This window comes from Oryctolagus cuniculus, chromosome 7 (assembly GCF_964237555.1).
Source record: "Oryctolagus cuniculus chromosome 7, mOryCun1.1, whole genome shotgun sequence".
Lineage (NCBI taxonomy): Eukaryota > Metazoa > Chordata > Mammalia > Lagomorpha > Leporidae > Oryctolagus > Oryctolagus cuniculus.
Genome location: NC_091438.1, coordinates 146,263,897 through 146,291,209, shown reverse-complemented (window position 1 = coordinate 146,291,209; position 27,313 = coordinate 146,263,897). Strand labels below are relative to the sequence as shown.

The following is a 27,313-nucleotide window of genomic DNA, read 5'->3' as shown; positions in this document are numbered from 1 at the left end:
GTTGAGTCACTTGCCCAGGGTCACACAGCTTGGAAACCGTGAGGCAGCCTGGCCTGGGATCCCAGCTTCCTGCCTATTGCTCTCTCCTCTCAAGGCTCCTACTCAGAAGTGCCACGTTGTGGTGATGGGCTAGAAGTAGGCTCCTGGCATAGGGACCTTGGTGGAATTCAGAGTTTTAGGGGCTCAGTGGGACTCTTAGGTGTCAAGTGCAAACTGCCATTTATGCAAGGGGGAAACTGAGGCCTGGGGAGGGAGAGGGTCTCCCTGAAGGTCACAGCCTAGGCCGCTCCAGGGTCTGGGTGCCCCTGCCCCTCCTGCCACCTCCCACGGACTCTGGTCCTGGTGCCTTCCTCGTCCACCCCCACCCAGCAGCTCCTGGGCCCGGCCCGCCCCATTAGGGATTTTCCACCTCCCCCAAAAAGGTTCTAATGACTGTCAGTCCTGTGAAGCTTTGATTGATCTCAGAGGCCGATGGTGGAGGAGACGGGGGCTGTGGGTTTACGCACATGAAGATTACGGCTGCATTTCATGTGGCGGCGAAGGAACGCCTCAGACATTCCTGCCAGCAATGAAAGCCACATGGCTTTCCAGCATCGCCCTTGGAAAGGGGAAAAAGCACAGGCCTTTGCGGAAAGAGATCAGCCCTGTGCTGCATGCATGGCGTGCGATAAAGACGGGCTCAGCCAGGTGGAGAACAGTCCGTCTTTTATGCCGTCCTGATGGCTACTGAGTGTGGCAGGGGCCCTGCACGCCCACCCCCAGCGACAGCCCTGGGCGACGGGGGTGGCACCCACAGGGGAAGGGCCTCACCCCCCACCTGACTCGCTGCGAGCCACCCTAGCGGGCCCAGAGGCGGGGCCCTGCTGTCAAAGCTTGAGTTCATGCCCTGCTGCTGCTGCCGTGAAATTCTTAGTGCCCTTTGACCCGTCCCTCCTGGGCCCCCAAGTGGCCAGCCCGTCCTGACCACGCCTGCGCCCACTGGCCAATCACCAGCTTGCTCTCAGTGCCCGGGGTGTGGCTTTTCTTGAGCATCTGCCTCTTACGCCCCCCTCACCTGAGATGAACTTCAGATCGACCCCGCGAATCTGGCAGGTGCAGAAGCTGAGACTCAGAGAGGCTTCCATGTGGCGAGGAAGCCTAGGCCAGAAGCCAGATCCTCGTCCCCGGAGCGAATGCTCTTAGAACCCCTGCACTAGTTCATCTCTGCCACACCCAGCAGTGGTGACACCTGCTCGGACCTTTCGCTCGCCAAGCATGACTGAGACCCGAGAGGGCACCTGCCCAGGCTCACGCACGCCCCAGGACCTGGGCCTGCTTCCCTGAGGCTGGCGGTGGGCTCGCAGCTTCAGAGTTGGGCCCTCTGTGAACCCAGGAGCTCTCTCTCCGAGCAGATCATGGCCTTGAGTCTGGCCTGCTCTGTGGCCAGAGCCCTGGCTCCTCCAGCTCTCCCTTCCAAACATCTGTAAGTCTTCCTTAGATCTTCTTCCTCTCCTTCCTACTCCAGTTTTCTCTGCTCCCCTGATTGGCTGCTAAGCAGTTGCACCTTGCATTTACAAATTTTAGAAGAGATTACTTTATTGAAAGGCAGAGTCATGGAGAGAGTGGGGGAAGACAGAGAGAGAAAGGGATCTTCCATTTGATAGTTCATTCCCCAAATGCCAGCAAGGGCATGGGGCTGGACCAGGCTGAAGCCAAGAGTCTGGAATTCCATCCAGGTCTCTCACATGGGTGGCAGGGGCCCAGGCATTTGGGCCATCTTCCACTGCCTTCCCAGGCACATAGACAGGGAGTTGGATCAGAAGTAGAAGTGGAGCAGTGAGGACTTGAATTAACACTCATATGGGATGCCTGCGACGCAGGTGGCAGCTTAATCCACTGCGCCACTCACACCTGGCATCTTGATAAGCTCAGAGGAGTCCAAACCTTCACCGGGTCTTAGAGAGTCGGGGCTGACTGGAGCCCCGAGGCTGTTGTGTCCTCTAAGCTGGGCCAGGCCTGAGGCTCCTGCCCCTGGCCGCCAGCTCCAGGGGGCCTCGCCCTTGTTCCTTGCTGGGTGAGCCCAGGCAAGTTCCTGTCCTCTCCAGGCCTCAGGCGCCCCTCCAGGGAGACAAGGGCAGTGGCTCACACGGGATCCCCAGGAGGCGTCTCCAACTCCAAGCTGCTGTCGCCTGCCAGCCCGGCTGCCCTCGCAAGCCTTTGGAGGAGCCGCCACAGCACCGGCTCTGCTAGCCTGTGCTGTGTTCCCCATCCTGTCAGCTCACCCGTGCCCTGCGTACCCCCCGCGTCAGCTCACCCGTGCCCTGCCCCCTACTGTGCCCACTTGGAGAGCCCGGGGCCTGGAAGTCACAGCTAAGGGTCCTTGGCAGGCACTCAAGGTCCCAGGCTGTGGTCTGAGTGTGCCTCCAATGCCTCTGTTGAAACCTGATCCTCATGGTGGTGGCATTAAGGGGTGTGGCCTTTGGGGAAGTGACTGAGTCACGGGCTCTGCCCACATGAATGGCTTTGTCTTGGAGAGGGGCTGGAGGGGACCTGGCTTTAGCGAGCTGCAGCCTGCGCTCCTCATCAAAGTCTCTTCGCTTCCGCTCCCTGGCTCCAGTGTCCCCCCAGCGTGGACTGAGAAGGCAGCAGGTGACAGCTGAAGTAACCAGGCCTCGGCCTCCCACGCAGGAGTCCTGGATTGAGCTCCTGGCTGCTGGCCTAGCCGCGGCTACGGTGGGCATGTGGGGAGCGAACCAGGGCACGAGAGCTTTCTATCTGCCCGTTTCTCTTTCTCTCATTTTTGTGCCTCTCAAATAAATAGTTAAATGAATATTTTTAAAGAGGGAACTCACGGAGGCCAGCACCTGGGGACACTGCGCTCACGCCCTGAGAGGACCCGGCACGAGGCGCCGCCTTGGGAGTGGAGATGAGGCCTTGGCCAGACGTGGATCCTGTCTCTCCTGGCCCCCGGGGCCAAGAGGGACTTTTCTGTGTCTCCATTTCTGTTTCTAAGTCACCCACTCCGTGTCGTTACAGCAACACACATGAGCTGAGACACTTGGGAGGAAAATGTGCCAGGTGAGCACAGTCCCGTTTAGGCCACATCAGTATTTCCATAAGCAAGCTCCCTCTTCCGCGGGTTATTGAACCAGGAAACCAGGAGGAGAGGTTGGGCCCTAGGACCTGAGGGGCAGAGGAAGTGGAAGCCAGGGAGAGAAAGGGTCTGCCAAGCCCCAGGCATGCGCACAGCGTGTTCCTGAACACAGCACACAGAGCACACGTGCTCACGGACACAGCACACAGAGCACACGTGTTTCTGGGACACACGAAGCTCATGTGCTCCTGGGCACACAGAACACACGTGCTCCTGGGACACACACAGAGCACGTGTGCGTATGGGCACACAACACAACACACATGCTATGGCATACACATAGATCACATGCTCACAGGACAGCACGCAGCACCAATGCTGCTGGGCTCACACAGAGAGCAATGCTCTGGGCACACGTGCAGTCGGTGTGTTCATGAGCTCTTGCACAGCACATGGGGTCATGGGACACTCCCCTACCCACACGCACCCCCAGCTCCCCTCTCTGTCTGGACAGGCGCTGATGTGATGTGCCCACACCCACAAGCCACTCAGTGCCTGTGTGTGCAGACACGTGGAAGGGACCTCTCCCAGTGTAGACACAGACACAGGCCCCCTTAAAGAGCTGTGTAGACAGCGGTCCATACACATTGGGGCTGGAGTCAGAGCAGGGCTCTGAGTACCGGTCCTCGCATCAGCTGTGGGACAGGCTGAGCCCTGGCGGTGGAGCCCTAGGTCCCCACCCCTGGAACACTGGACAATTCCTGCTGCTCCCGGGAGTGAGATGGGGCTCCCGGCAGCAGTGGGCCCTCAGCCTCGCCCCGGGACGTCCCCTTCATTGACCCCGTGTTTCTTGGTGAGTTCTGACGGCATCTGGGACTTTGTCCTGGACAAGAGCAGGTTGGGGGCCGGAGGGGGGGGTGGCACGAGCTCCATTTGCAGATCAATGGAGGGGCCTCCTGGGTGCTGAGGCTAACAGGGGTGCCCCAGGGTGTTGGGCTCCACGAAAGGAAGAGAAGCGTTGAGAACCGGGTGGGAATAAAAGTATTGAGAACTGGGTGGGAATAAAACGACCCACATCCCCCTGGAGGTGGAGAGCTCCCCATTATGGGAGGTATTCAAGGGGAGGCCAGATATTGTAGAGGGGGTTCAAGTGCTGGACGGGACGGGAGGCTGGACGCCTGTGGCCAGCCCAGAGTCAGCGTGGGGAGACGTTCACTGAACACGGGAGAGAGTGGCTCCACCGCTGCAGCGTCCGACCCAGCGTGCACCAGCCCTGAGTGCCCACCGCCGGCAGCCGTGTGTCCCGGGGGCTCCCCAAGCCACAGTTCCCCCAGGTGTAAGATGGGGAGAACAGGTCATCTTCCTTCTCTTCCCCGCCCCTGCAAATGCTTCCAGCAGCTTCCAGGGCTCATTTCTCCTATTGTTGATCTTTCAAAGTTGTCCCCAAATTTCTGCTCTTATCAATAGGACATGACCTTGAAAGCAAAAAGCACGCAGACAGGCGAGAGAATGGTTGCTACAGAAGCTAGGAGAGAGGTCCCCACGGTCCCTGTCCCACAGCAGGGTGGGGAGGGGACCTAACCGAGTCCCGCCGGGGCTTTATAATTTAAAGCCAGGTGGTGGGCATGTGTATGTTATATGTTCTTCTGGATCTATATCACATAATAAAAGACTGAAAAACTATTTTTAAAGGAAAGCAAAAGATAAAACATAGAGAAAGGCCCTTGCCCCCAAATCTTTGAGAAGAAACAGACCCACATGCTTACATTTGCATAGAGCAGTGCAGCTGTGTGCGGTGCCCTGAGCCGGGCACATTTGTTCCTGGCCACGTCATTGCTTCAGCCAGGTTGTCCTGTCCACCTGTTCACTGTCAGCCACGTCCCCCGGTGGCCCTGGAAGCCACAGCGCCTGGCCACCACGTGTGCATGTGTGCTCAGCTGCCAACACTGCTGCGCACTCTCTCCACGGCGGCGCTCCTTAGATCCCACCCACAGCCCCCACGTCCCTGGGACCTGGCCGGGAAGGGCAGAGCTGGGGTGAGAGCCTGAATCTGCCCAGGGTGACACTGGGACTTGCTGTCTGCAGTGGCCTCTCCCGGGGCCAGGCCCGTCGATTCGTGACCAGTGCCGTCTCAACATGTATCTGCACTCACGGTTTCCCATAGCTCACATGGCCATTTGCACTGGGTACCACTATGCCCCCCATTATAATGGGAGGAAGACTGGGGCACAAGGTTAGCAGCCTTTTCACGTTCACACTCGAGGTGGGTGTCGGGGTTGAGCTCTGACCCAGGAGGCTGTGCTGCCTGGCCCAGCTGCGTGGGGGTCTCAGACTCCATGGCAGTGAGACAGAGCTGTGACCCCTGGGGGTCCACAGCCGAACCCTGGGACCGCAGGCCAGCAGTGGAGTTGCTGGGTGGGAGGTCTGTCCCCAGAGTGATGCCGACCCTGGGTCCTGAGCTGTGTGCCCGCCTCCTTTCCAGCTCTGTGGCCCTGGGGGAACAGGAAGGTGCTGCGGCTGTAGGCGGAGCCCAGGAGAGCTGGGGCCCATGGAGCCCTGTCTGGCGAGCCCCGGCCACAGGCTCCGACCAGGGACGCTCTTGGCCATTGCTGTTGGCATGAGCTTGTTACTGGCAAGAAGGTGACATTCGTTGCCTGTGGGTCTCTGGCTGCCCCCGAGTGGGCTTCCAGAAGCCCCCTGCCTGTCCTCAGGCCCCAGGACCCTCCCCCTGCCTCTTCTCTGAGCCTCGGGGGTGGGCATGAAGACCCATGGATGCCTGGGCTTGTCCTAGTGCCCTGGAGAGGACTTGCCCTTTTCCCGCCAGGAGCCTTGCACTGAGACGGAGTGGACAGGACAGAGGAGGCGCAGCACTGCATTTGTGCCATCAAGACGCATCTGCTGAGCACTACTCCGTGCCGGGGGTATTTTAGGAGCTAGGGCTGCAGCAACGGCCGGGAGCGCCGCGAGGCTTGGTGGTGCTTGGCTCCAGCACAGAAGACGGAAGACAAACGAGGAGGCAAATGAACAAACCCAACCCGTCCTGGACAAGGAAGGAAATGGGAGTGTGTGTGAGTGTGAGTGTGTGCATGTGAGTGTGTCTGCCTGTGTGTGTCTGTGTGTGAGTGTGACTGTGTGTGACTCTGTGTGTGGGTGAGTGAATGTGAGTGTGTGTGTGTGTGTGTATATGACTGTGTGTGGGGGTGAGTGAGTCTGTGTGTGTGAGTTTGTGCCCGTGTGTGTGTGTGAGTGTGACTCTGTGTGTGGGTGCATGTGGGTGAGTGTGACTGTGTGTAAGCATGTGTGTATACGTGTATGTGTGTGTGCGTGTATGTGAGTGTGACTTTGTGTGAGTGTGTGTGCCTGTGTGAGCGTGTATGTGAGTGTGACTGTTAGTGTGTGTGAGCATGTATGTGAGTGTGTGTGCATGTATGTGAGTGTGCCTGTGTGTGTGCATGTATGTGACTGTGTGTGTGGGTGAGTGTGAGTGTGCATGTGTGAGTTTGTGCCTGTGTGTGAGCATGTGTGTGCATGTATGTGAGTGTGACTTGTGAGTGTGAGTGTGTGCATGTGAGTGTGTGCCTGTGTGTGTGAGCGTGTATTTGTGACTGTGAGTGTGTGAGTGTGCATGTGAGTGTGTGTGCATGCATGTGAATGTGACTTTGTGAGTGTGTGTGTGTGAGTGTGTGTATGTGTGTGCCTGTGTGAACATGTATGTGACTGTGTGTGTGTGGGTGAGTGAGTGTGAGTGCATGTGTGAGTTTGTGCCTGTGTGTGTGTCTCTGAGTGTGAGCATGTGAGTGTGACTTTGTGAGTGTGAGTGTGTGTGTGAGCGTGTATGTGAGTATGACTCTGAGTGTGTGTGAGCGTGTATGTGAGTGTGTATGTGAGTGTGCCTGTGTGAGTGTGTGTGCGCGTGCATGTGAGTGTGACTTTGTGAGTGTGTGTGTGTGTGTGAGTGTGAAGGCACCCACGTGGCTGGGTGGGTCAGCTGGCCGAGGGCTCATCATGGATCCCTGAGGCGGAGCAGTCAGGGAGGTCTCTCGGGGGAGGTGAGACCAGAGCAAGGACTGAGAGTAGAGAAGGAGCCGAGGAGGAGGGGAGCGGGGAGCAGGCGAGAGTGCACCGCCCGTGGCCTCGCTGCCCTGTCCCTGTTCCTAAAACCCTGCTCCCTTTCCTCTCTTTTGCTTCCCCCGAGGCCGGAGAGGGAAGGAACCTGCCCAGCGTTGCCTGGCCTCGAATGCCGAGGGCAGACCCAGGCCGCAGCTCCCGGCCTGGTGCTCCTAGTGCCCGGCTCCCCGCCCTGCCCCCCGTGTTTGCCTCTGCCGTGCAGGCCACAGGCTGCAGCTGCCCAGTCCGGCTGCGGGCGCGCTCCCCAGAGGTCACGGGCTGGGCGGGGGGCCCGGGCGGAAGGCGCCCAGCCCTGATTGGAACAAGGTGGCTGCCCTGGAAGCCGGCCGGGTTCCATTGATCTTGCCCGGTGTTCCAGCCACCGGGCGGGGCCAGCGCCGGGCAGGCTGCCGGCTTTCCCAGGTGTGGGGACACCCTGGGGGGAGGGCTTTTCATGTGGTCGTGGGGCAGGCCTGCCACCCAGCACGTGGCGGGGGCCGGGGCCGGGGGCCTGGAATGAGGAACCCCACAGCCACGAATGCCGGGCTCCTGGGGACAGAGTGACAGACTTCGCCCCGGGGGCTCTCCCGGCGTGCGTGCCGTGTGCTTCTGTGCCTTCCATCCTCTCTCTGCCCACACAGTGGGGTCCTGTGGTCGCCCCACTTACAGATGGGGAAACTGAGGTACAGCCCAAGTCGCACAACTCTGAGATCTCCCACGGGGGCGGCAGGGGCCTGGCTGCTCAAGCCATCACCGCTGCCACCCAGGGCCTGCGATGGGGGGAAACTGGTGTCAGACTTGGAGCTGGGCATTGACCCCAGGCCCTGGGACATAGAACGCCACTAGGCCAAACACTCCCCTTGGCTGTGAGGCTTTTGACCCAGGACCTGAGAACTGCGGCTGCAGAGTCTCGGAGGGTGGACTGCGCCGGCCGCGATAGGGGGACCTCGGGGGTCCTGAGTCCGTCTGGCCCCTGGGTTGGAGACACAGATCTGCAGAGGGGGCGGGGCATGATGAAGTCACGAGCTGGTCAGAGGCCACGGGCAGTGCCCCGCCAGGACTTTCCCCCCTCCAGGTCACCCTGGCAGCTCGGCCGGTGCCTGAAGACAGCTCCTGGTCTCCTGGACCCCCAGCCAGGACCTATCTCAGATGTTAAGCCAGCACATGGGAAGTTCTTTCAGACGCCTAACCAGAATCCCTCCTGCTGCAGGGACGCCTGCCGTCTTCTTATCGGGAGACGCTTTGGAGGAGACGGGGGCCTTAGACGTTGGTGAAGAGTGCGGATTCCCTGGCAGTGGGGGTGGCGCACTGAGGCCGCGTCCCTCACCGGTCTAAATGTCTTCCTCACTTCCTGCTGCTCTACCTGGGATGCTGGGGCCTTGCTAATAGAGGCCACTGGCAAGAGGCCCGGTGTGGGACCAAGGGGCAGGGCGTGGGGGCAGCGGAGGGCCAGGATGGGGAGGGGCATCCTCGAGTCTGTCTTTCCAGTGGGCCTTGGTGATCTGCCTGCCTCTCCTTCCAGTTGGCCCCTCCCCCACCTCGCTCCAGCCACACTGGCCTCAAACCTGCCAATCATATCCCCAACCACAGGACCTTTGCACTCTCTTCCCCTCAAGCAGGCCCCTGTTGCCTCCTCCAAGAGGCCTTCTCTGGGCCTGTGTGGTAGGCAGGGTGATGGGCCCAAAGATGAACACACCCTAAACCAGAAACCAGTCACGACTCTGCCATTTTATGGTGAAGGTGATGTCACCGACGTGATGAAGATTAGGACTTTGGGGCGGGAGATTGTCCTGGCTTATATGGGCCGGTGTAGCCAGTGTAGTACAGGTGGAAGGAGGAGGCAGAGAAGGACAGTCAGAGGGAGGCGGGGCCTGGAGGACCCCTGGGACAGCCAGGGAGAGCAGGAGGAGGAGCCTCCGCCCCGGGTCACGGCTTTGAAGCTGGAGGTGGGGCCGAGGGAGGCAGGCGACCACCAGGAACCAAGCTTTCCCCAGAACTCCAGAAGGCAGCGCGGCCTTGGCGTAGGCTTTCTGCTGGTCGTGACCAGCCAGTGCGCGTGGCCCCGGGAGTGTGGCCACAGTGGCGGCAGATCGCCGGCCCGACGCACGGCTCCATTGGAAACAGACCCTTTGCGCACACGCGGCCTCCTCTCCCCTTGCAGCCACTCGCTGTCCCGTGCTGCTGCCTCCCTCCCAGCGACCCGCACGGAGCCCTGCGGTGAAATGCTGCGCACTGCTGGAGGGTGAAGGGGTCCCCAGTATTGTGATTATTCACTGTTTACCTGAAATTCAGGTAAGCTGGGTCTCCCGGCCTTTATCCGGGCAACTCCAGCCCCAGCCCCTGTGGCAGTTTCTGAGTATGTGCTGGGTGGGACTTCAGAAAGTTTGTGTAAAAGGAACCTCAAGATCTGGGGCAGATGCCATGGCGTGACGGGTAAAGCCGCCGCCTACAGTGCCGGCATCCCATATGGGTGCGGCTCGAGTCCCGGCTGCTCCACTTCCAATCCAGCTCTCTGCTATGGCCTGGGAAGGCAGCAGAAGATGTCCCAAGTGCTTGGGCCCTGCACCTGCATGGGAGACCCAGAGGGAGTCCCTGGCTCCTGGCTTTGGCCTGGCCCAGCCAGGGCTGTTGTAGCCATCTGGGGGAGTGAATCAAAGATGGAAGATCCCTCTCTCTCTCCCTCTTTCTCTGCCTTTCAAATAAACAAATTAATCTTAACATAAAGAAATACCGATTGAGTGAGTGAATTAAATCAGTGAGCGAATTCACATTCGCTTCCTGCCTAAAAACCCTCGCTGGCTTCCAGAACACCCGCAGGACCCTGAGCACGAAGGCCCAGAGCTCAGTTCACAGCCCTCACCACCTGCCAGACACAGTGCTGTGTGCTCCGTCACTTTGCCCAGTTCTTGCAGCAGCCACCAAGTCCACCAGCCCATTTCCCAGACGAGGAAATTGAGGCCCAGGAGGTCCAATGAGTTCCTCCAAGTCACATGACCATCGAGTGGCCAAGCTGGGCAATTCCAAGCTCTTGAGGACCCTGGCTCCTTGGAGTGGACATTGGGGTGCGGAGGATGAAGCCACCGCTTGTGACACTGGCATCCATAAGTGCACCAGTTCAAGTCCCGGCTGCTCTGCTTCCAATCCAGCTCCCTGCTAATGTGCCCGGGAGGGCAGCGGAAGAGGGCGAGGATGGAGCTGCAGTCACATGGGGAGTGAACCAGTGGATGGAAGCTCTCTCTCCGTGTGCCTCTCCCTTTCTCATTGTCTCTCAGCCTTTCAAATAAATAAATAAATCTTAAAAAAAAAATAAAGACCCTGGCTCCCAGAACCTTCTGGCTTTACCTCCCACTTGCTCCTCCTCCCACAGCGGCCCCCTTCCTCTCCAGGAGCCCCTCCCACTCTCTGGCTGCCAAACTCCTACTTGAACACCCAAGCCTCGTCCTTATTCCCCTGCTGGGGGAGACTGGCTCTGACACTCCCAGGAGGGCTCGGTCCCTGTCTCCTCTCTCTTCCCACGGCTTCCTGTCCTCACCCACTGGAAGGAAACAGCCACTGTGACCCAGCGTTAGTTAGACCCAACTACCCCAGCCTGCGGTGACCACCCTGGGGACACGCATGGGTCACACTCAGCTCTTTGGGTCTGCGTGGAACTTAGAACCGAGCCTGGCTCTCTGTGGGGGTCTTTCCAGGAGCATTTCGGAATGAATGAATGAATGGATGGATGAATGAATGAGTGAGCATCTTTCCCACCGTGGGCCTGAGCGCTGGAGTCTCGGAAAAGGGGAAAAGCCGCCCTTCATCTGCCCCCACCTCTTAAAACAAAACACATTTTTTTCCCGAGTATAAAAATAATGTGCATTCATTAAAGAAAAATTGGAAAATAATGAAATTATGAAGAAGAAAATGAAAACCACCCACAATCCTGCCACCCGGAACAATGGCCAGGGTTTCGGGTTAGGCCTGCAGGTTTTCCTGCTGCACGGATGGCTGCCGCCCTCCCCGCCTGCCGTCTCTGCGTCTGTCCCAGCGTCGGGAACACGCAGCGCTCGCTGTCGGGGCTCTGCGTTTGAATCCAACCAACACTTCATGTGTGTTCCCCCCGTGACATCAAACCCACTCCCGGATGGCAGGGACCGGACGTGCTGGGGGTGGGGTGGGGGAGGGACCACCGCTGTGTCCCCTCGTGGTCAGCTGTCCAGGGTGCTTCTGGGTTTCTGTCATTAGCGAGGCACTGCAGGGAGCACCCTTGCGTAGTCTTAGCCACATCCCTGATTGGCCCTCCCTTAGGACGGGGTCTGGGGCTGGGGCGCTGAGCCCAGGGTGTGTGTGGGGGACCCTGCTGTGAGCCACCAGCCCCATCCGCCCCCTCCCTGTGGTGGCCTACACAACTCCGCTCCCCCCAGCTGCCTGGACTTCTGGGCTTCTTCCACCTCTCCCGGAGACGAGCCGCATCCACATACGTCCCCCGGGCCTCCCTGTGTGCAGCCACGGCTGAGGACAGCCACTCATGCCGCCGCTGGTGTCTGTGCTATGGTCCTCAAATACTTGTTCCCAACCAAGCAGCCACAGAGATCTCCGTGGTTCTCGGGGAGCTCGTGACCTTGGGCCCGTGCGTGACCTTGGGCCTGTGGCGATGCCACACTTGCTGGGAGTTCACTGGCTGGGCTCGCCATGTCCACACAATGACCCTCGGAGCGTGGGATGGCTGTCACCCACCTTGCGGATCAGAACACTGAGGGTCTGCAAAGCCAGGCGGCCTAGCTGACGTCACAGAGGATCTGAGACCCACCCCAAGTCTGCCGGGGTCTGGTGGGAGGCCACATGAGGGGAACAGTGGGTGCTGGGTATTATAATGTGGGTGTGCAAAAACAGTGTCCCACAGCACCTGCTGCCTGCTGCCAATGGGCCACAGTCCCAGAGTCACCCGGAAGCAAAGACAGGCTTGGGCCTAAATGCTGGGTAACTGGATCCTGCTCCTGTCCTGAGAAGTCCCTGCACCTCACCTTCTCCATCTGAAAAATGGGAGAGCAGGGATTTATTTGACAGCCTCATGGGCTCGTGGCTGCTCTGGGCAGAGCGGGTGGCGTAGCTCAGAGCTGAGTCAAAGGGAGAGAGAACCGTCCCACGCGTCGCTGGCCGCAGCCGGGCTGGAAGGGGCTGGAGCCAGCGGGGCTCGGCCCCGGCTGGCCTGGGAGGCACCCGACGGCCCCAGATGGAGGCTGCCTTCCCCGGCCGCGGCAGATGGGAGGCTATTTTTTAACCGACCCCACAGGAAGACGAGGCCAGAAATGAGTTCAGGGGGTTAACCCAGGCCCCTGGGGGCCCCTCCTATTTGCATCGGCTTGGCCTCGCCACCCAGGGAGCTGTGTGCACTTCACCCAGGCTCCCTGGAGCCTGCCAGGGCTCCCAGCAGCTCAGCCCGTCACAGCCACAGCCGGAAGGTGCCTGTGTGGCCCGGGTGCGAACAGGGCCAGCTGCCTCCCTGTCTGCTGGCTCGCGCACTCTCGCTCGCTCTCTCTCCTCTCTACCCTGCCCTCCCCTGCTGTGATGCAGCTCCACCGGGCTAGCCTGGCTTCACCTCTGCCTTCTTCGTGGGGGAACCCGAGGCAGGGCCCTTGCCTGCCAGGCCTCAGCTTGTCCATGTCAGAAGTGGTCTCCAGGCATCTCTGAGGCCCCCCCCAGCCGCTGGGAAACTGCGTTCTGAGCTGGGCCCTTCTGTGCCCTCGGTTCTGGGCTCCCCCACCCCAAAGCACGGGCCCTGGGCAGCGCCCGTGGAGGTGTCCAGGGACTCCCGGAACAAGGAAGGCTCCCCGGCCAGAGCAGTGGGGCACATCTGCCTCCCTTGGGGACACCAAGGGACACCTGGTCCTGTGGCCCAAGGGAGCCTCCCTTGGTGTCCCCAGGAAGTGGTTCCTGGAAAGCCACTGTCTGTCGCGGTGGGCGCGACTGCTGAACTGTGTGCGTGACCTCACGGTGGGCGTGAGCACACAGGCCAGGCGGCCCGACGTGGAGGCAGGTGGGCCAGGCTTTGGTTGCTGTCCCAGGGGAGGCTTAGGCTTGCACGGAGGCCGAGCACTCCCACCAGTCCTACCCAGAGCCCCCGAAGGCACAGCCGTGTGGGGGAGGGTGATGTTGGGGGCGGGGCTTCCTCGGGGAGGGGAGGGGAGCAGCCTGGGCCTGGCCTCTTATTGTCTGACTGCTTAAACAACACGGTTAACCACACTGCTTCCATCTCCGCCCCCTCCCCTGCCCCCCATGGTACAAGTACTATGACACGGCAAGAAAACTTAGAAAACACAGAAAAGCACATTAAAAAGGCTAAAGCCTGAATTTCTAACGCCAGAGCAACCACCGGCAGCACCTGGGAGAGCCATAGCACCAGGGAGAGCCATAGCACCTGTGGCCCTCTGAGGTCATCCCTCCGAGCCCCTCCCATGCGGCTTCCCCATCCTCCACCACCCCGGGGAGGGGAGAGGGGCTGGGTCTCCCCAGTGTCCAGGAGAGGAAGCCAGGGGAAAAGAAGGAATCTCCCTCCAGGAATAGGCGGAGCAGCGGCAAGATTCGAATCCAGGTCCGGCTAATCTGAATGCACACACTTCCGCAGGGCCCGGGGCTTACGCCGCAGCCTTGGCTGCTCTGGGCGAGGTGTTCATTTAGCCAGTCCTCCAGCGGTGTCTCCGGGGCCTGTCCCAGCCCTGGGGACTCGCGGGTGAACACAGCACACGAGGCCCCACGCGGAGCACCCAGATGGCCACAGGCTGACCCCTAACCTGAGCCACCAGGTTGTCGCTGAGGCCCCACGCGGAGCACCCAGATGGCCACAGGCTGACCCCTAACCTGAGCCACCAGGTTGTCGCTGAGGCCCTGCCCTGGCTACTGACCAAGCTGCAGTCCTGCCTCCCTCATCCAGTCGCGGCCTCTGTGGTTGTCATTGGCCACAACGTGTGCAAAGTGCAAGGCCGGCACCCATCTCCCCGGGACCACTGTCCATCAAGGCAGGGACGGGGAGGCCATCTGCAGCCTGCCCACTGGGGCCTCCACCCTGCCTTTGGCCCTGGCAGGTTGGGAAGCCACAGTTAGGCGTAGGAACCAGGCTCCTGTCTGTGCTGGGCAGGCCCAGGGCGCGGGGAGGGGCCAGCAGGGCTGAGTTCGGGGCAGCCACCCGTCCGCCTGCCTGAATCCTCATGCTTCTCTGGGCCCTGGGAGACCCCCAGGAGATCCGAGGGACTGGCGCTCCCTGCTCCCCCTCGGCTGAGAGCCACAGGGCAGGGCTGGAGCAGGTGGGAGTGGGGTTGGAACCCAGGCCTGCTAACCACGCTGCAGGAGGGTTGGTCTGGCTGGCTCTCTGGGGGGACCTCTGAGCTGGGCGCTGGCCGTGGCCTCCCTCTCTTTGCGCCTCGGTTTCTCCAGCTGTGTTATGGTGAAAGAGGGCCCCGTCCCCCTCAAGTGCCATCTGCATGGGCCACACGTGGGTTTTACCACTTTCTCTCTCTTGGCCCTGAAATGATTGCTGGCCAGGTGCCCAGGTGAGGGACCTGGAGCCCAGGGAAGGCCCGACTCATCCAGCGAGAAAGGGGCGGTGCTGAGTCGCCCTGGCCGCCCCCCAGCCCTGTAGGATGCGGCTGAAGGACACAGCGGCACCAGCTCTTCACAATAAGGGCCCAGGGGAGATGCGGGATGCTCCCTGATCAGAGGGAACCCCAAAGCTCTCATCGCTGTGGCGAGGGGCACAGGCCCTGGATGCAGGCTGCCTGCCTGCCTTTGAACTCCAGTTGGGTGACCTGGGCAGGTGGCTTCACCTCTTTGTGCCTCTGCCTTCTCATCTATAAAATGGGCTTCCCAACATTGTTTTCTGGGGTCGCGAGGATCCAATGAGCAAAGCCACATGAAGTGCTCAGTGCACGCGTGCAGTCAGAGCTGTCACAGTGTCCGCTGCTCACATCGTAACTGGGTTGAGATGTCGGAATCTGTATTTTCCGGACAATCACAATTCATTAATCTCAATTTCGAATTCTCCTTTCTGTATTTAGGATCCAGTGTAGTTTCCTTTTCATTCCATACAATTTCCTAGGTCCTTGAAAAGGTGACCGACCACCCTGCGCCCGCGACCCCTGGTGGACAGCACGCTCCCCGGAGCTTCTAGATGCTTCTGTTGGGTCTCGGTTGGCCGGGAGCCCTTTCGTTTCAGATAACAGGGCCGAACTCGCAGTGCGGGAGGCTGCCTGGGCTCCTGCCTCCCAGCTCAGGGCAAGGGGGCGAGAGCCGTAACTGTCGGCTGCCTCCGTGGAAGTCAGCTCCAGGGACACGCACTTGCTGGCCAGCAGCGTGAATATCCCCATCTCACAGATGAGGGAGCTGAGGTTCCCAGGGGTTAAGTGGCCGCACAGCCCAGAGCAGCCAAACTGGAAATCAAACCGCAGCTTCGATTCTGATGCCCGCGTTCCTCTTCTGTGTGGTAATAGGAAAAGTAAAAATAGATTCCGCTCCGGCAGGATTGCTCTCCCCACCATGAGCTTTTAAAACTGAAAAGGTTGGGGCTGCCCTTGTGGCACGGTGGGGGGGGGGGGTTAAGCTGCTGCTTGCAGCGCCAGTGTCCCCTGTGAGAGCGCTGGTTCGAGTCCCGGCTACTCCACTTCTGATCCAGCTCTCTGCTACCGTGACTGGAAAATCAGCAGAACATGGCCCAAGTGCTTGGGCCCCTGCACCCACGTGGGAGACCGGAAGAAGCTCCTGGTTTCTGGCTTCAGCCTAGCTCAGTCCCAATTGTTCCAGCCATTTGGGGAGTGAACCAGCAGAGGAAAGATTCTCTCTCTCTCTCTCTTTCTCTGTGTCTCTTTCTGCCTTTCAAATAAATAAATCTTTAAAAAACAACCTAAAGTGGTTTGCCCTCCGGAGCTGAACGTAGAACTGCAAATTCTCATCAGCTTCCCCGTGACTCTGAAAGCTGCGTGGGCTTCTCACGCACGAAGCTTTGTGTGGAAAAACGAGGAACCCCGTGATCTCCTCTCTACCGGGGAGAGACCCTGACAGCTGGGCACCCACTCCCTTGGATCCGCTGGCGCGGGCCAGCTAGGGAACCACATGGGCTTGTTGAAATGAAAATTAGAATGAAAATGAAAGATCAAAAGTGCGGTCCTCCTCTGGCCCAGCCGCCTTGCAGTGACTGAATATTCCCACGCGGCCGGGGGTTCCCACGCGGGGCACTGGGGGCAGGGGGCAGCAGCACGGAGGGTCCCGGTGACAGCACGGTTCTAGATTCTTCTGAGGCACCCCCCCCACGTCTGCGTAACCGCTGTTAATATTAGTGCGGCTCCCAAATGAGTCTCCCCACGCCTTCAACATAGAGGCACGAACAAGACCTGGGCCGGGGGAAACAGACTGGAAGGAAGCGCACTGCACAACGGGGGGTTTTCTCTGGGTGCCAAGATGGCGGCGTTCGTTTTGGGGTTTCCTGGCTCCCGCAGGCGTCCTGGGCCAGAGCAAGCGGAGGAGGCCTGGAGCGGCTGTCCCCGATGCTCTCACAGTTTCTAAAATCCTCCAGGTGTGAGCCCACTCGAGACTTACTTTGTTGCTGTTTGATTTTAAAAATTAGCTGCCTTTATTTTTATTTATTTGAAAGGCGGGGGCAGAGGCAGAGAGATCTTCCACGGATTCACTCCCCATCTAGATGCCTGCGACATTAGCCAGGCCAAAGTCAGGAGCCGGGAGCGCCACCCAGGCACCTAAAACATGGTGCCATCACCACGGCCTCCCAGGTGCACATGAGCAGGGTGCTGGAGTCAGGACTTGAACCCAGGCCCTCCTGTATGGAATGAGGGTGTCCCAAATGACGTCATCAGTGCTGTGCCAAATGCACACCCCTCCTCTGTTTTAATCTCTTAACTTGTGCCCAAGTCGCAGAGGAAGAGAGCTAGAAGGTGGTTTTCAGGGCAAGGGATCTGTCGGCCAGGCCAGCCTCGTGCCCAGGAGCCCGTGCAGTCCCCAGGGAAGGCCCGTGGTGGTGCAGTGTTCCGTGACCACCGCCCTGGAATTCTCAGCGTGTTTTGAACCCAGGGCCCTGTATTTGCGTTTTGCACCGTGCGCTGAGTCGGAGGTGCCCCCGGCCGGGGTGGGTGTCGTTGTCACAGCTCTGCTCTCTGCCCCGCTCCTGTCTGACCACGCACGTGCCTGCCCGCGAGCACGCGAGCACGCTCCACGTACCCCGCTGCTCAGATGCACGTCTACACCGCGATAAAGATGGGCCTGGCGGGCAGGTGCAGCAGGACACACACACACACACACACACGCACACACACGACGTGTGCTCCAGGTGCACGCCCACGCTGGCCTATTTCAGAGAACTGCCCTGTGCACCACGGGCACTGCCAGTCCAGGTCCTGCCCGACCGGAGCCCTGGCTGTCCCCCAGCCTGACCCAGCTTCCTCCAGCCTCCTCCGCACAGGACCACGGCCCCTCTGCCGTGCTTCCCCGTGCCCCTCCCTCCTCCTGCGCCATCTGCAGTCCTTGCCAGATCCGTCTGATTCCATCCTTTCCTGGAGAAGGACCTGACTGTGTTCTGGTCGCACAGAGGATGACGTGAACCACCTCGTCTGGAGGAATCAGGGAGGGCTCCATGGAGGTGGTGTGGCTAGGCCATCAGGAGGAGGAGACATCTGCCTGGCCAGATGCTGGGCTTTGCGTTTCCTCCCTTACACGACCTGGGTGAAAGTCACTTCCCAGCTGCACAATGAGGGCGACAATAACGGTGACACCTGCTACGGATCGCGATGGCGAAAGGGGATATGCTCACCAGGGAACCGCCACCACGCCTGGTGCACAGGGACGCATGGACAGAGGTTCCCTCTCCCTTCCTCTCCCGGGGGAGCTGCCGCTGGGCCGCGCCACCTGCCCGAGTCTTGGCAAACAGCAGAGAGGAATTAACGGGGAAACGGGAACACTTAGCAGTCCCCAGGGCTGAGGCTCCAGTCGGGGGCGGGGCACAGCTTCTGCAGCTTCCTGGCCATGGGGCCCAGGCAAGGCTCGTGGCCTCTCGGGCCTCAGTTTCCCCACCTGTAAGCTGAAAGACAGTGGGGACTTTCCACAGGACAGAGTGTCGGCTCTGCATCCTCCGTGCCCCAAACAGCGCTTGCATGCAGTAAGTGCTCAATAAATGTCCACAGAGTGACTCTGATTTGCCCATATCCGAGCCCAAGTCCAGGGAAACGTGAGAATCCAGGGAAACCTGGCCTGCCTCTCCCAGGAAGGTGTCTCCAGCTTGGGACCTCAGCTCAGGTCACAGGCGTCTCCCGAGCACCTGCTGTATACACGCTCTGCCCAGCCAGGCCAGGGAGGAGGGCTGCTGGGAGCGGGGGCTGGCAGGAGCCCTGTGATCCGGCTGGAGCCCAAGCTGGATGCAGCATGGCTCCCTGGGAGGGTGCAGCAGCTTCTTCCTCTTTCTTTCTTTGGAAAAAAAAAAAAAATTCTCCCTAAATCTGCCAGTAATGGACGTTCAGTGTTTACAAAGCCTGGGAAGCACGTCACCGCCGACAGAATGCAGAACAAAGCTCCCTGCCGGAACCGCACTAGCGAGGTCCCAGAGCCCACGCCAGGCTCTTGGGGCTGTGGGTGCTGCCCTCAGCCACCGGCACCCTGGCAGTCGGGTCTGGGGACAGGGACACGGCCCCAGCGCACCTCTGCTCAGGCGCCCCCTCCCAGCAAAGCGAGTGGACCAGGGCTCTGGGACCTGAACTCCTGCACTCCCAACAAGCCCACTGGGCAGCGACCCCACCCCCTGCCCCGCTCCGGGTCACCACGCCCCACGGTGCTGGCCACCCTGCGGGTGGGACGTCGCGCAGTCTGTCCTTGCCGCCGCCTACACGTAAGTCTGAACCTTTGGCCAAAAACCCGGTTCCCAGACTCGAAAGAAAACCCCGAAGAGGAACCTAAACCTTCGTGCTGCCTGCACCCATTGGCCAGGAGCGCTGGGGCTCAGGCCAGCAAACGTTTCACAGAAGCCAGACAGCCCAGGGGGAAGTGGCGCGCAGCTGGAAGCCTGCCGGGCGGCGGTGTCGGCTCGCTCACTTGTTCAGTCACTCTTCCTTCCCTCCATCACTGAGCAGGGGGCTCTGAGTGGCTCCCGTGAGCTCCTGGGGCAGGGGCACCCTCTGGATATGTGTGGGGGAGGCGACATGGACGACAGTGACAGGGTCCCCCAAGGCCAGGAGTGGAGGGGGACAGGAGGCTGGGGCTGGACGGGAGGGGGCAAAGAGGGTTTCTCACCTTCACCTCCCGCTCAGAGCTTGAGAGACTTTTTTTTTTTTTTTCAGAAAAGGACAAAGAGCATCAATAAGCAAGTGTTTCTGGCACTTATGGGAGGGAGCTTGATACCCAATACACATCTCACCAAGTCCACCCAGCAAGCCTTGCGCCGGCTCTACTCCACTCCCCCCATTTTACAGACAAGCAAACCGAGCACAGAGAGGCGCGGCGCTGCTTCCACGGCCACGCAGGCGCAGTGTCTGTGTTTCCCCCTCATCACGGGGCAGCTCTCCCTCCCCTCCCTGCACTGCACCCCAGTCGGAGCCAGCCTGGCCCCCTCCCCCAGGCTTCGGGGCCAGGCCCACCCCTCTCTGCAGCCTGCCTTTGGGGCCAGTGTTACAGGGTTGGTGATGGGTTGCCCAGCTGGAAGGCCGGCTCTCTGGCTCCTTGCACGGGGCAGACGGCTGGACCCTGCAGGGACAGCGGCGGGACCGGGCCTCTCCTGAGGTCACTCCCATCTGTGCGCCTCAGTTTCCCCGCTCTCAGACAAGGGGGAGGCAGCGTCTGCCCCAGCCCCAACAGTCTCCTGGGCCGACTCCCGGTCCTCGTGCTCAGCCTTCCTGGGGCCAGGCCGGAGTCTCATCCCTACTCCAGCCCCGCAGCCGAGGGCTTGCTGTTCAGGGCCGTTGATGGGGGAGGGGGGGGTTGTGCAAACTCTCTGATGACTAAACAGACCCCTCTCCCTTCCTCCTCTCCAGCAGGGACGACTCACTGAGCTCCAAGGTGGCCTTGGGCCGGAACACAAGGAGTGGACAGAACTTCCTGGGGGCTGCAGGGGGCCCCAAGGTGACTCCTGGTGGGGAGGGGTGCTGTTTGCATGCAGCCTTGAAGGTTGGGGCCGAGAGACCCCCAACCAGTGGGGCGCCGGGGGATTTGAGGAAGGATCCACAGAGGTGGTCTCCCCAGGAGACTGCCCCCCTGACCCCTAAGTCCAGGGCTCTGTGTCCCCACGGCTGGAGGAGCCTGGCCTCTCTTGGGCAACGCTGGGGTCAGAGGGTGCTGCTAGCGTCCTGCCTCTCAGAGCCTCCTGCAAGTTCATGTCTGCAGGCCCCTCCCAGCCCCTCCCCCTCAGGTAGCCCAGCAAGCATGGGCTTTGATGCTGCCACCTCCGGGCCCAGGCGTCAATGGGCCCTCTATATGACCAGGGGGGCCGCAGTGGGTGCGGGCGAGGCCGGGACACACAGTCCCAGTGTGTGGGGCCGCCACTGGCCCGCCCAGGCCCTGTGGGCAGCGGGGGGCTCCCAGGAATGCCCTCCCAGCCCGGGGGTGCCCTTTGGACAGGCAGGGTGGTCTGGGGAGACGGGTGTGTGCTGGGCAGCCGCGGCGCCAGGCAAGGCCGCCGTCGTGGGCGCCGAGTGGCCGGCAGGCTGGCCTCCGGGGTGCTTGCACTTGGGGTGACCAACTGTCCAGGGTTACCTGGGGCTTTTGGTGTCAGCCCCGCGAGAGCCCCTTGTTGCCAGCTCCTGCCCTGAGCTTAGGAGGGGACAGAGCCGCGACGGATGTGGGGAAGGTCCACGCAGCTTCCTTCCTGTCCAGTGACGTCTGAGTCAGAACCCCCTCCACACAGCCCGCCTGTTGCCTGAGAACCAACCCTACCCATGGCCGAGAGAAGCCTGGCCAGGCAGGGGAGGCCCCGCAGACGGGGCAGCCAGGGCTGGGTACCCCTCCAGCACTGCCCCCCGTGCAAGGCCTCCAGCCCCATCCCTGCCTGCCGGCATGCCTTTGCCCAGCCCTTTCCCTCTGCCAGGGGCCTCCTTGCCCCTTCCTGTCACCTTGTGCCACTCCTGCATGGAGGGGGTTCTGCCGGAAGTCCCCGAGCTCGGCCCATGCCCCTCCTGCAACTCCCAACATCCCGTCCTCCCCCGCGAGCTCTCTGCAGTGCCATTGTCTTCCCTGCAGCCCGCCAATTGCACGGTGGAAGTCCTGCCCCGCTCTGCCCCGTTCCCCTGCTCCCGGCACGGGGCCAGGTTCGCTGCCTTCTGCCCCTTTAATGCCCTCAGCAGCCCATGGGGTGGGTCTGGTCAGCGCCGCTCACCCACAGGGAAACTGAGGCTGCCTGTAGGCTCCTGGTGGGGGACGGGGCCCCAGTGTCACTCTCCACTCCCAGGCCAGGCAGCCTCTGGGGCTCTTCTCCATCCGCCTGCCCTGAGGGCCCCCACAAGGTGCAGTAGAGGGCCTTGCTGCCCTGGCGGGGGGTGGGGGGGTGGGGAGGGAAGGCGCCCCAGGGAGTGCTGAGAAGGGCCTGGGGATGGCGGGGGCCACAGCTCACTAGGCGAATCCTCCGCCTGAGGCGCTGGCACCCTGGGTTCTAGTCCTGGTTGGGCATTGGTTCTGTCCCGGTCGCTCCTCTTCCAGTCCAGCTCTCTGCTGTGGCCTGGGAAGGCAGTGGAGGGCCCTGCTCCTGCATGGGAGACCAGGAGGAAGCACCTGGCTCCTGGCTTCAGATCGGCGCAGTGCGATTGGCCACTTGGGGGGTGAACCAACGGAAGGAAGACCTTTCTCTCTGTCTCTCTCTCTCTCTCTCTCTCTCTCACTAACTCTGCCTGTCAAAAAAAAAAATAATAATAAAAACAACAACAACAACAACAACAAAAAACAAAAAAAAGAAGGGCATGGGCACACTCGGGATATAGGAGCTGCCCCTGAACAAGGTACCATGGGCATCCTCAAGGCCACTGTGCACCAGGGGCAGAGAGGGAAACTGAGGCCCAGAGAGAGAAGAGGGCCCGGCCACAGGGACACAGAGTGCCTGAGATACAGCCCGAGGGCTCATCCTCCCCGTCTGTCAGAGACAGGAAGAAGCACCCCGAGGCCCCCTGGGAGGCCCCCACACTGTCGAACTCCACCCCCGGGGCAGCTCTTCCGTGGCTGCTCCGCGCCCCTGCACGGTTGGGCGGGAACCCAAACCTCGCCCCCATGTGCACGCAGGGCAAAGCGGTCAGGGACAGGGGTTCGACTCTGCAGGGAGTCCAGGGCTCTCGGCCCCAGGCGGTGAGGGCAGGCAGAGGCCGCAGGGGCTGCTGGTCTTTGCCAGAAAAATAAACCAGGGGGAGGGGGCTTCAGGAGCTCTGTGACAGAGCTGGGGACCCACCCAGGGAGACAGAGCAACCCTCACTGGGGACCCGGCCATCTCAAGAGGCAGGGAATCCACCCCACTCCTCCTCATACTACCAGCAGGGCACGGCAAGGTCCACGGACTCGGATGGAGTCACACAGCGCACGGTGCCAGAGGCAGAGGACGAGACCTCTGGCTAGCACGCCCCGAGCTGCCAGTCACCGGGGGGCTTCCCCCAGCCCCAGCCCCAAGGACAAGGCCCCTGGCCAGCACGCTCCGAGCCACCCCATCACTGAAGGGCTTCGCCCAGCCCCAGCCCCAAGAGATTCTCATTCCGGAGTCCAAGGTGGGAGTCAGGAATCCAGCGTCTCGAACCACCTTGGGATGGCGGGCAGGAAGGCGCTCGCTGAGGGGCTGGGGTGGGACAGGTGGGCCTGGGGAGGTGGGGGGATGGAGAGGAGGAGCGAGGGTAGGGGAGGCCTTCCCCCCAATGCATCAACCCCGGGAGATTCTGCAAACGCTGTAGCCCCGGGCTCCTCGACTGGCAGAGGCCATGGGGGTCCGTGAACGTGGGCTGGAAATAATGACATCATTCCCTGATCTCTCACTGAAACCGAGGGTCCTTCCCCACCGCGGTCGTGTGCCCACGTGTCGTGAGGGCTGCCAGGAAGCCTTCTGCTCCCTGGCTCCCGCGCGTCACTGCTGCACGAGGCCGGTGGCTGTGCCACCACCAAGCAGCTCCTATGAAGGGACACATGGCCACCGGATCATAGAAGCGCTTTCTTTCCGAGTTTGATAATGGCATTCCCACAGATGTGCTTTTCTTTATAATCCTTTGTGGGTTTTTTTTTTTTTTTTTTTTTTTTGCATTTAAAAATTTGACTCCAAGATGTACAAAGTCTGAAGGCTTTTAGATTCACCTCCCAGCGGGGTGAGGACCCTGGGTGGGCGTGTAGAATTGGGGCCCTGCGGAGTGTACCCTCAGGCTGGACTTCTCTGGGGATAAAACCGGCAGCTGGGACCTGGTGGGATTTGGGAGCAGAACTGGGCAGGAGAGGGCTCAGCGTGGTGGACGGAGCTGTTCCGCGGAAGCACAGGGAACCCTCGGTCCCCAGACCCCAGACCCAGACCCAGACCCAGACCCAGACCCAGACCCAGACCCAGACCTCCCCGCCACCCAGGCTTCTGCACCTGAGGCACCTGCGGGGCAGCGATCAGGCCGCTGTGCGCGCCGTGGGCCAGAGCAGCCGACTGCCCCTCCCTCTCCTTTGGTGCCACCTCCGTGGCCCCGGGAGCCCTTCAGCCCCATCTCCCAGGGTTCCTTTGTTTTAAACCCTGCATTTCTCCATCGTGCTCACGGAGGGAGAAGCGTAGATTACAAAGACGCAGCAAATGGTTTTTATAAACTCTTATTTTCTTGCCACAGAACTGCCTTTAATTAGCTCCGAGGACTACAAAGGGAACACGTATAATAGCAGCAGCTTGAAGGCAGGAGCCCACGGCCCCGGTCCCAGACGGGCCGCCTGTCACCAGCCCCAGCCAGGTTTGGTGGGAGCACCCCCATGTCGGGGACGGCGGCCTCCCGCCCCCACCTCAGTCTCTGCCCGCCCAGACCCCACCGGCCCCTACTCCAGCCCAGCCTCGGCGAAGCCTCTGGACGACAAAGACCCACATGGGCGTCGGGCCCTGCCCAGAGCTGGCCGCCAAGTGCTTCCTCTGAGTCACCCTGGGAGCCGGCAGCAGGGGGACAGATGGACAGAAGTGCAGACGGACAGTCGGGCCGGCTTCCGTGCCCCGTTGACCACCTCGGCGGAGGGAGGACAGCCACTGCTCCCGAGCCCAGGAGTTCTAGAAAGCCTTCAACTCTCATCTGGCAGAGAACTGGTCCCTTTGAGCAACCCAAAAGCCCAGCCCCCGTCTGCAGCCCAGCCTCAGCCTTAGGACCTCACTCAGGGCTCAGAGAGGTTAAGGAATTTGCTATGGTTGCTCAGCAAAGTGGCTACTGTGCTGTGGGACACTCAGCTCAGGGGACGCTCAGGCCCCATCTGGGCTTCTGCTGGGGACGACAGAGGCGGCTTAGGAGGCTGCCTGAGGCCAAGGCCCATCCACCCTGAGGGCCAGACCGGCAGCAAGAGGCCCCTATGAGGTCCAGCCTCAACCAAGTGGAGAATCGGGGACACAGCCCAGACCTCAGGGTCCCTCCAAGCCACGGATGGATGCAAGCACCCCAAGAAACACTCTCTCTCCCCCATGCCTGGGCTCACAAGGCTCCCCAGGCCTGCCCCCCACCCCCGAGGCAAGCCAAGGCGGCACAAATTCTGCCCCGAATCCAGCAGCTCCCCTCCTCCTGCCGCCCCCCCTCACCCGGGGACGCCGCCAGGGAAGGCCGCCGGGGGCCCACGGTGCTGCCCGGCCTCCACCTGCCTCCCACGGCTCTGCCTGAGCCCAGGTGCAGGGGCCACACTCCGGCAGGCTGGGGGCTGGGCTGCGGGGCCCCCAGAGCCCCACGAGAGAAGCAGGAAGCCGGGCTCTCCCTCCACCCTGCACCCTCCAAGAGCTGGCTGGGGGAGCTGCTGCCCGTGGCCCACTGTCCCCACAGGCTGCGGATAGAAGTCCCACTCCGGGAGACCACGGAGGCCACTGGCTCCTCTTCCCCGCAGGCTCCCCGAGGCTTGCAGGGTCAGGTAGCCAGGCCACGTCCTTGGGCCAGGGTCTGGGTGGTGGCCGCGGCTCCCCACCCGCGAGGGCCAGCCGGGGCCCGGGCACGCGTTACTCACCGCGGATGAAGGCCGGCGAGTAGGCGGGGAAGGAGTCGAAGATGCTGTTGGAGGCCATGCCCCGCTCTGCAGCCGCTTCAGGGGCTCGGCTGGGGCCGGGCTGGGCTGGCCTTGTTAGAGTTTTTTTTTCCTGACTACTTTGGAGAATGAAGGGGGGGTGTTGGTTTTGTTGTTTGTTTTGTTGTTTTGTCTCTTTTTTTCCCCCTGCTGCTACGAAAAAGAAAAAAGGAAAGAACGCGAGAGTGTGTGTGAGTGAGCGAGAGAGAGAGAGAGAGAGAGAGAGAGGAGAAGAAAAAAAATCCCCCAGGAAAGCAGAGTTTCTGTTTGTACCCAAGAATCTGGATCCCTGGTCCCACAGGAATGTCTACCCACAAATTCTCAACAGCAGTTGTGTGCAGTGTATCATTAGATGGCGGGAAGGGGCGCTCGGCAGCCAGGGCGGAGGAGGCAGCGAGGCCCCGCACCAGCGCCACGGGGAATGAATGAATGAGGCTTACCCTCGACGGAGCCCAGGCTCCAGCCGGTGCGAGGGCGGCCGGGGGGTGGGGACGACCGGAGCCAACCAGCTCCCGCGCAGGGCCCTGGAGGCGGCCGAGGGCCTGGCCTTGTGGTTCTGTGGTCGAGGGACCAGGCCTTCCCAGTGTCAACCCAAGCCCGGCACACAGGATGCCAGCAGCCAGCTCGCGGCCTTGGCCCATTGGCTGGGGCGCGGTCACCTGGGCCGTGACGTCATGGCCTCTTAGAAGATCTTGTGGCTGCCTTTCTCTGCCTTTTGGAGAGAGAGAGAGGAGACAGAGAGAGAGAGAGGGAGAGAGAGAGGCAGGCAGTGGCTTTTATTTGTGGGACTGGCCTCAGCACGCGGCCCAGAAGCAGAACTGAAAGCGGTTGGAGTGGGGGCGGCCGGGGCGGCGGTTTGGACCCAGTGTGGGAGACTCCTTCTTAATTAAGGCCAGCGTTGGCCTGGGCGGGCCGGGAGCCCCGCCGGCCCCTCACCGGGCGCCGGGAGCCGGGTGCCGCCGCGGGCGCGGGGCTCACACCCTGCCATTGTCCTGCACCGCCTCGGCCAGGCAGAGGCGGCCACATGTGTGGCTCAGTGGCACTTCAGGGGGTTTTATGGGAGCTGGGATTACGTACAAATGGGAAACACATGAGGCGGCACCGCCAGCCCTCGTGCCCGGCAGAAGCCCCGCCTGCGAAGGCGGTGGCGCAGTGGTGCCAGGAGGCCAGGCCTGAGCAGGGCTCTGAGGCCCCGGCTTGTCAGTCCGGCCCACCTGAGCCCACCTGAGCCGCCCCAGGGTCCTTGGCACCACCCCAATGCCCGGGGGTCTCCTCGCCTCCTTGCCCAGTGCCTCCGGCTGAATCTTTCACATCCCAGAATCGTCCCGGCTCACAGCGGCTCAGGAGTAGGAGAGTGGAGGGCGGCTGCTCAGCCGTGCACACTGTGTGCCCGGGGCCAGCTAAGGCTTGGGGCTGGGGGCTGGGGAGGACAGAGAGGGCTTTTTCCGTTTCCCTGGTGAGCTCTACTCTCCCATTTCACAGGCTGAGGCACTGAGGCCCAGGGAGGTGCGGTCGGCTGGGCTAAGGTCACATGGGGCTGGATTGGAACGCCAGCCTCCCACTGGCCAGCCGTGACGTTGCAGCTCACGTCCGAGACTTCGGGAAGTGCCCCCTGCAGCCTGGGCACCACCCCGGCCCCTCCCAGCACCAGCCCTCCACCCTTGGACACACGATGGCCTCTGTAGGCCAAACAGGAGCGGGGGGGTATGGGGAGGAGCAGGGGGCTTGTCCGAGGTCACAGAGCCCCGCTTGTGGCGAACGAATGAGAAGCCCTCCACTGGGGGTGGCTCCTGGTGCTGGGGCGGGGGCAGGGGGTTCTAATTCGGCCGGGGAGGAAGCAGGTTTGTGGTGAAAACCACAGGGCTCTGGAGTCTGATTTGGGCTCCAGCCCCAGCTCCGCTCAATCCGAGCCTCGAGGCCTTGGAGCGAGTCACTTCCCTCCTCCTC

The 27,313-nt window shown here is 61.4% G+C and overlaps 1 protein-coding gene across 1 annotated transcript in view; it reads right to left on the bottom strand.

The window, feature by feature from the left end:
* RUNX3 (RUNX family transcription factor 3) overlaps positions 1 to 26,081 on the bottom strand; it is a 55,094-nt gene extending 29,013 nt beyond the window's left edge. Inside the window, exon 1 of the mRNA XM_051856666.2 lies at positions 25,310 to 26,081. Coding sequence (XP_051712626.1) covers positions 25,310 to 25,367 — 58 coding nt within the window. The 5' untranslated portion in view covers positions 25,368 to 26,081. The remainder of the gene's footprint in view (positions 1 to 25,309) is intronic.
* Positions 26,082 to 27,313: the final 1,232 nt, after the last annotated feature.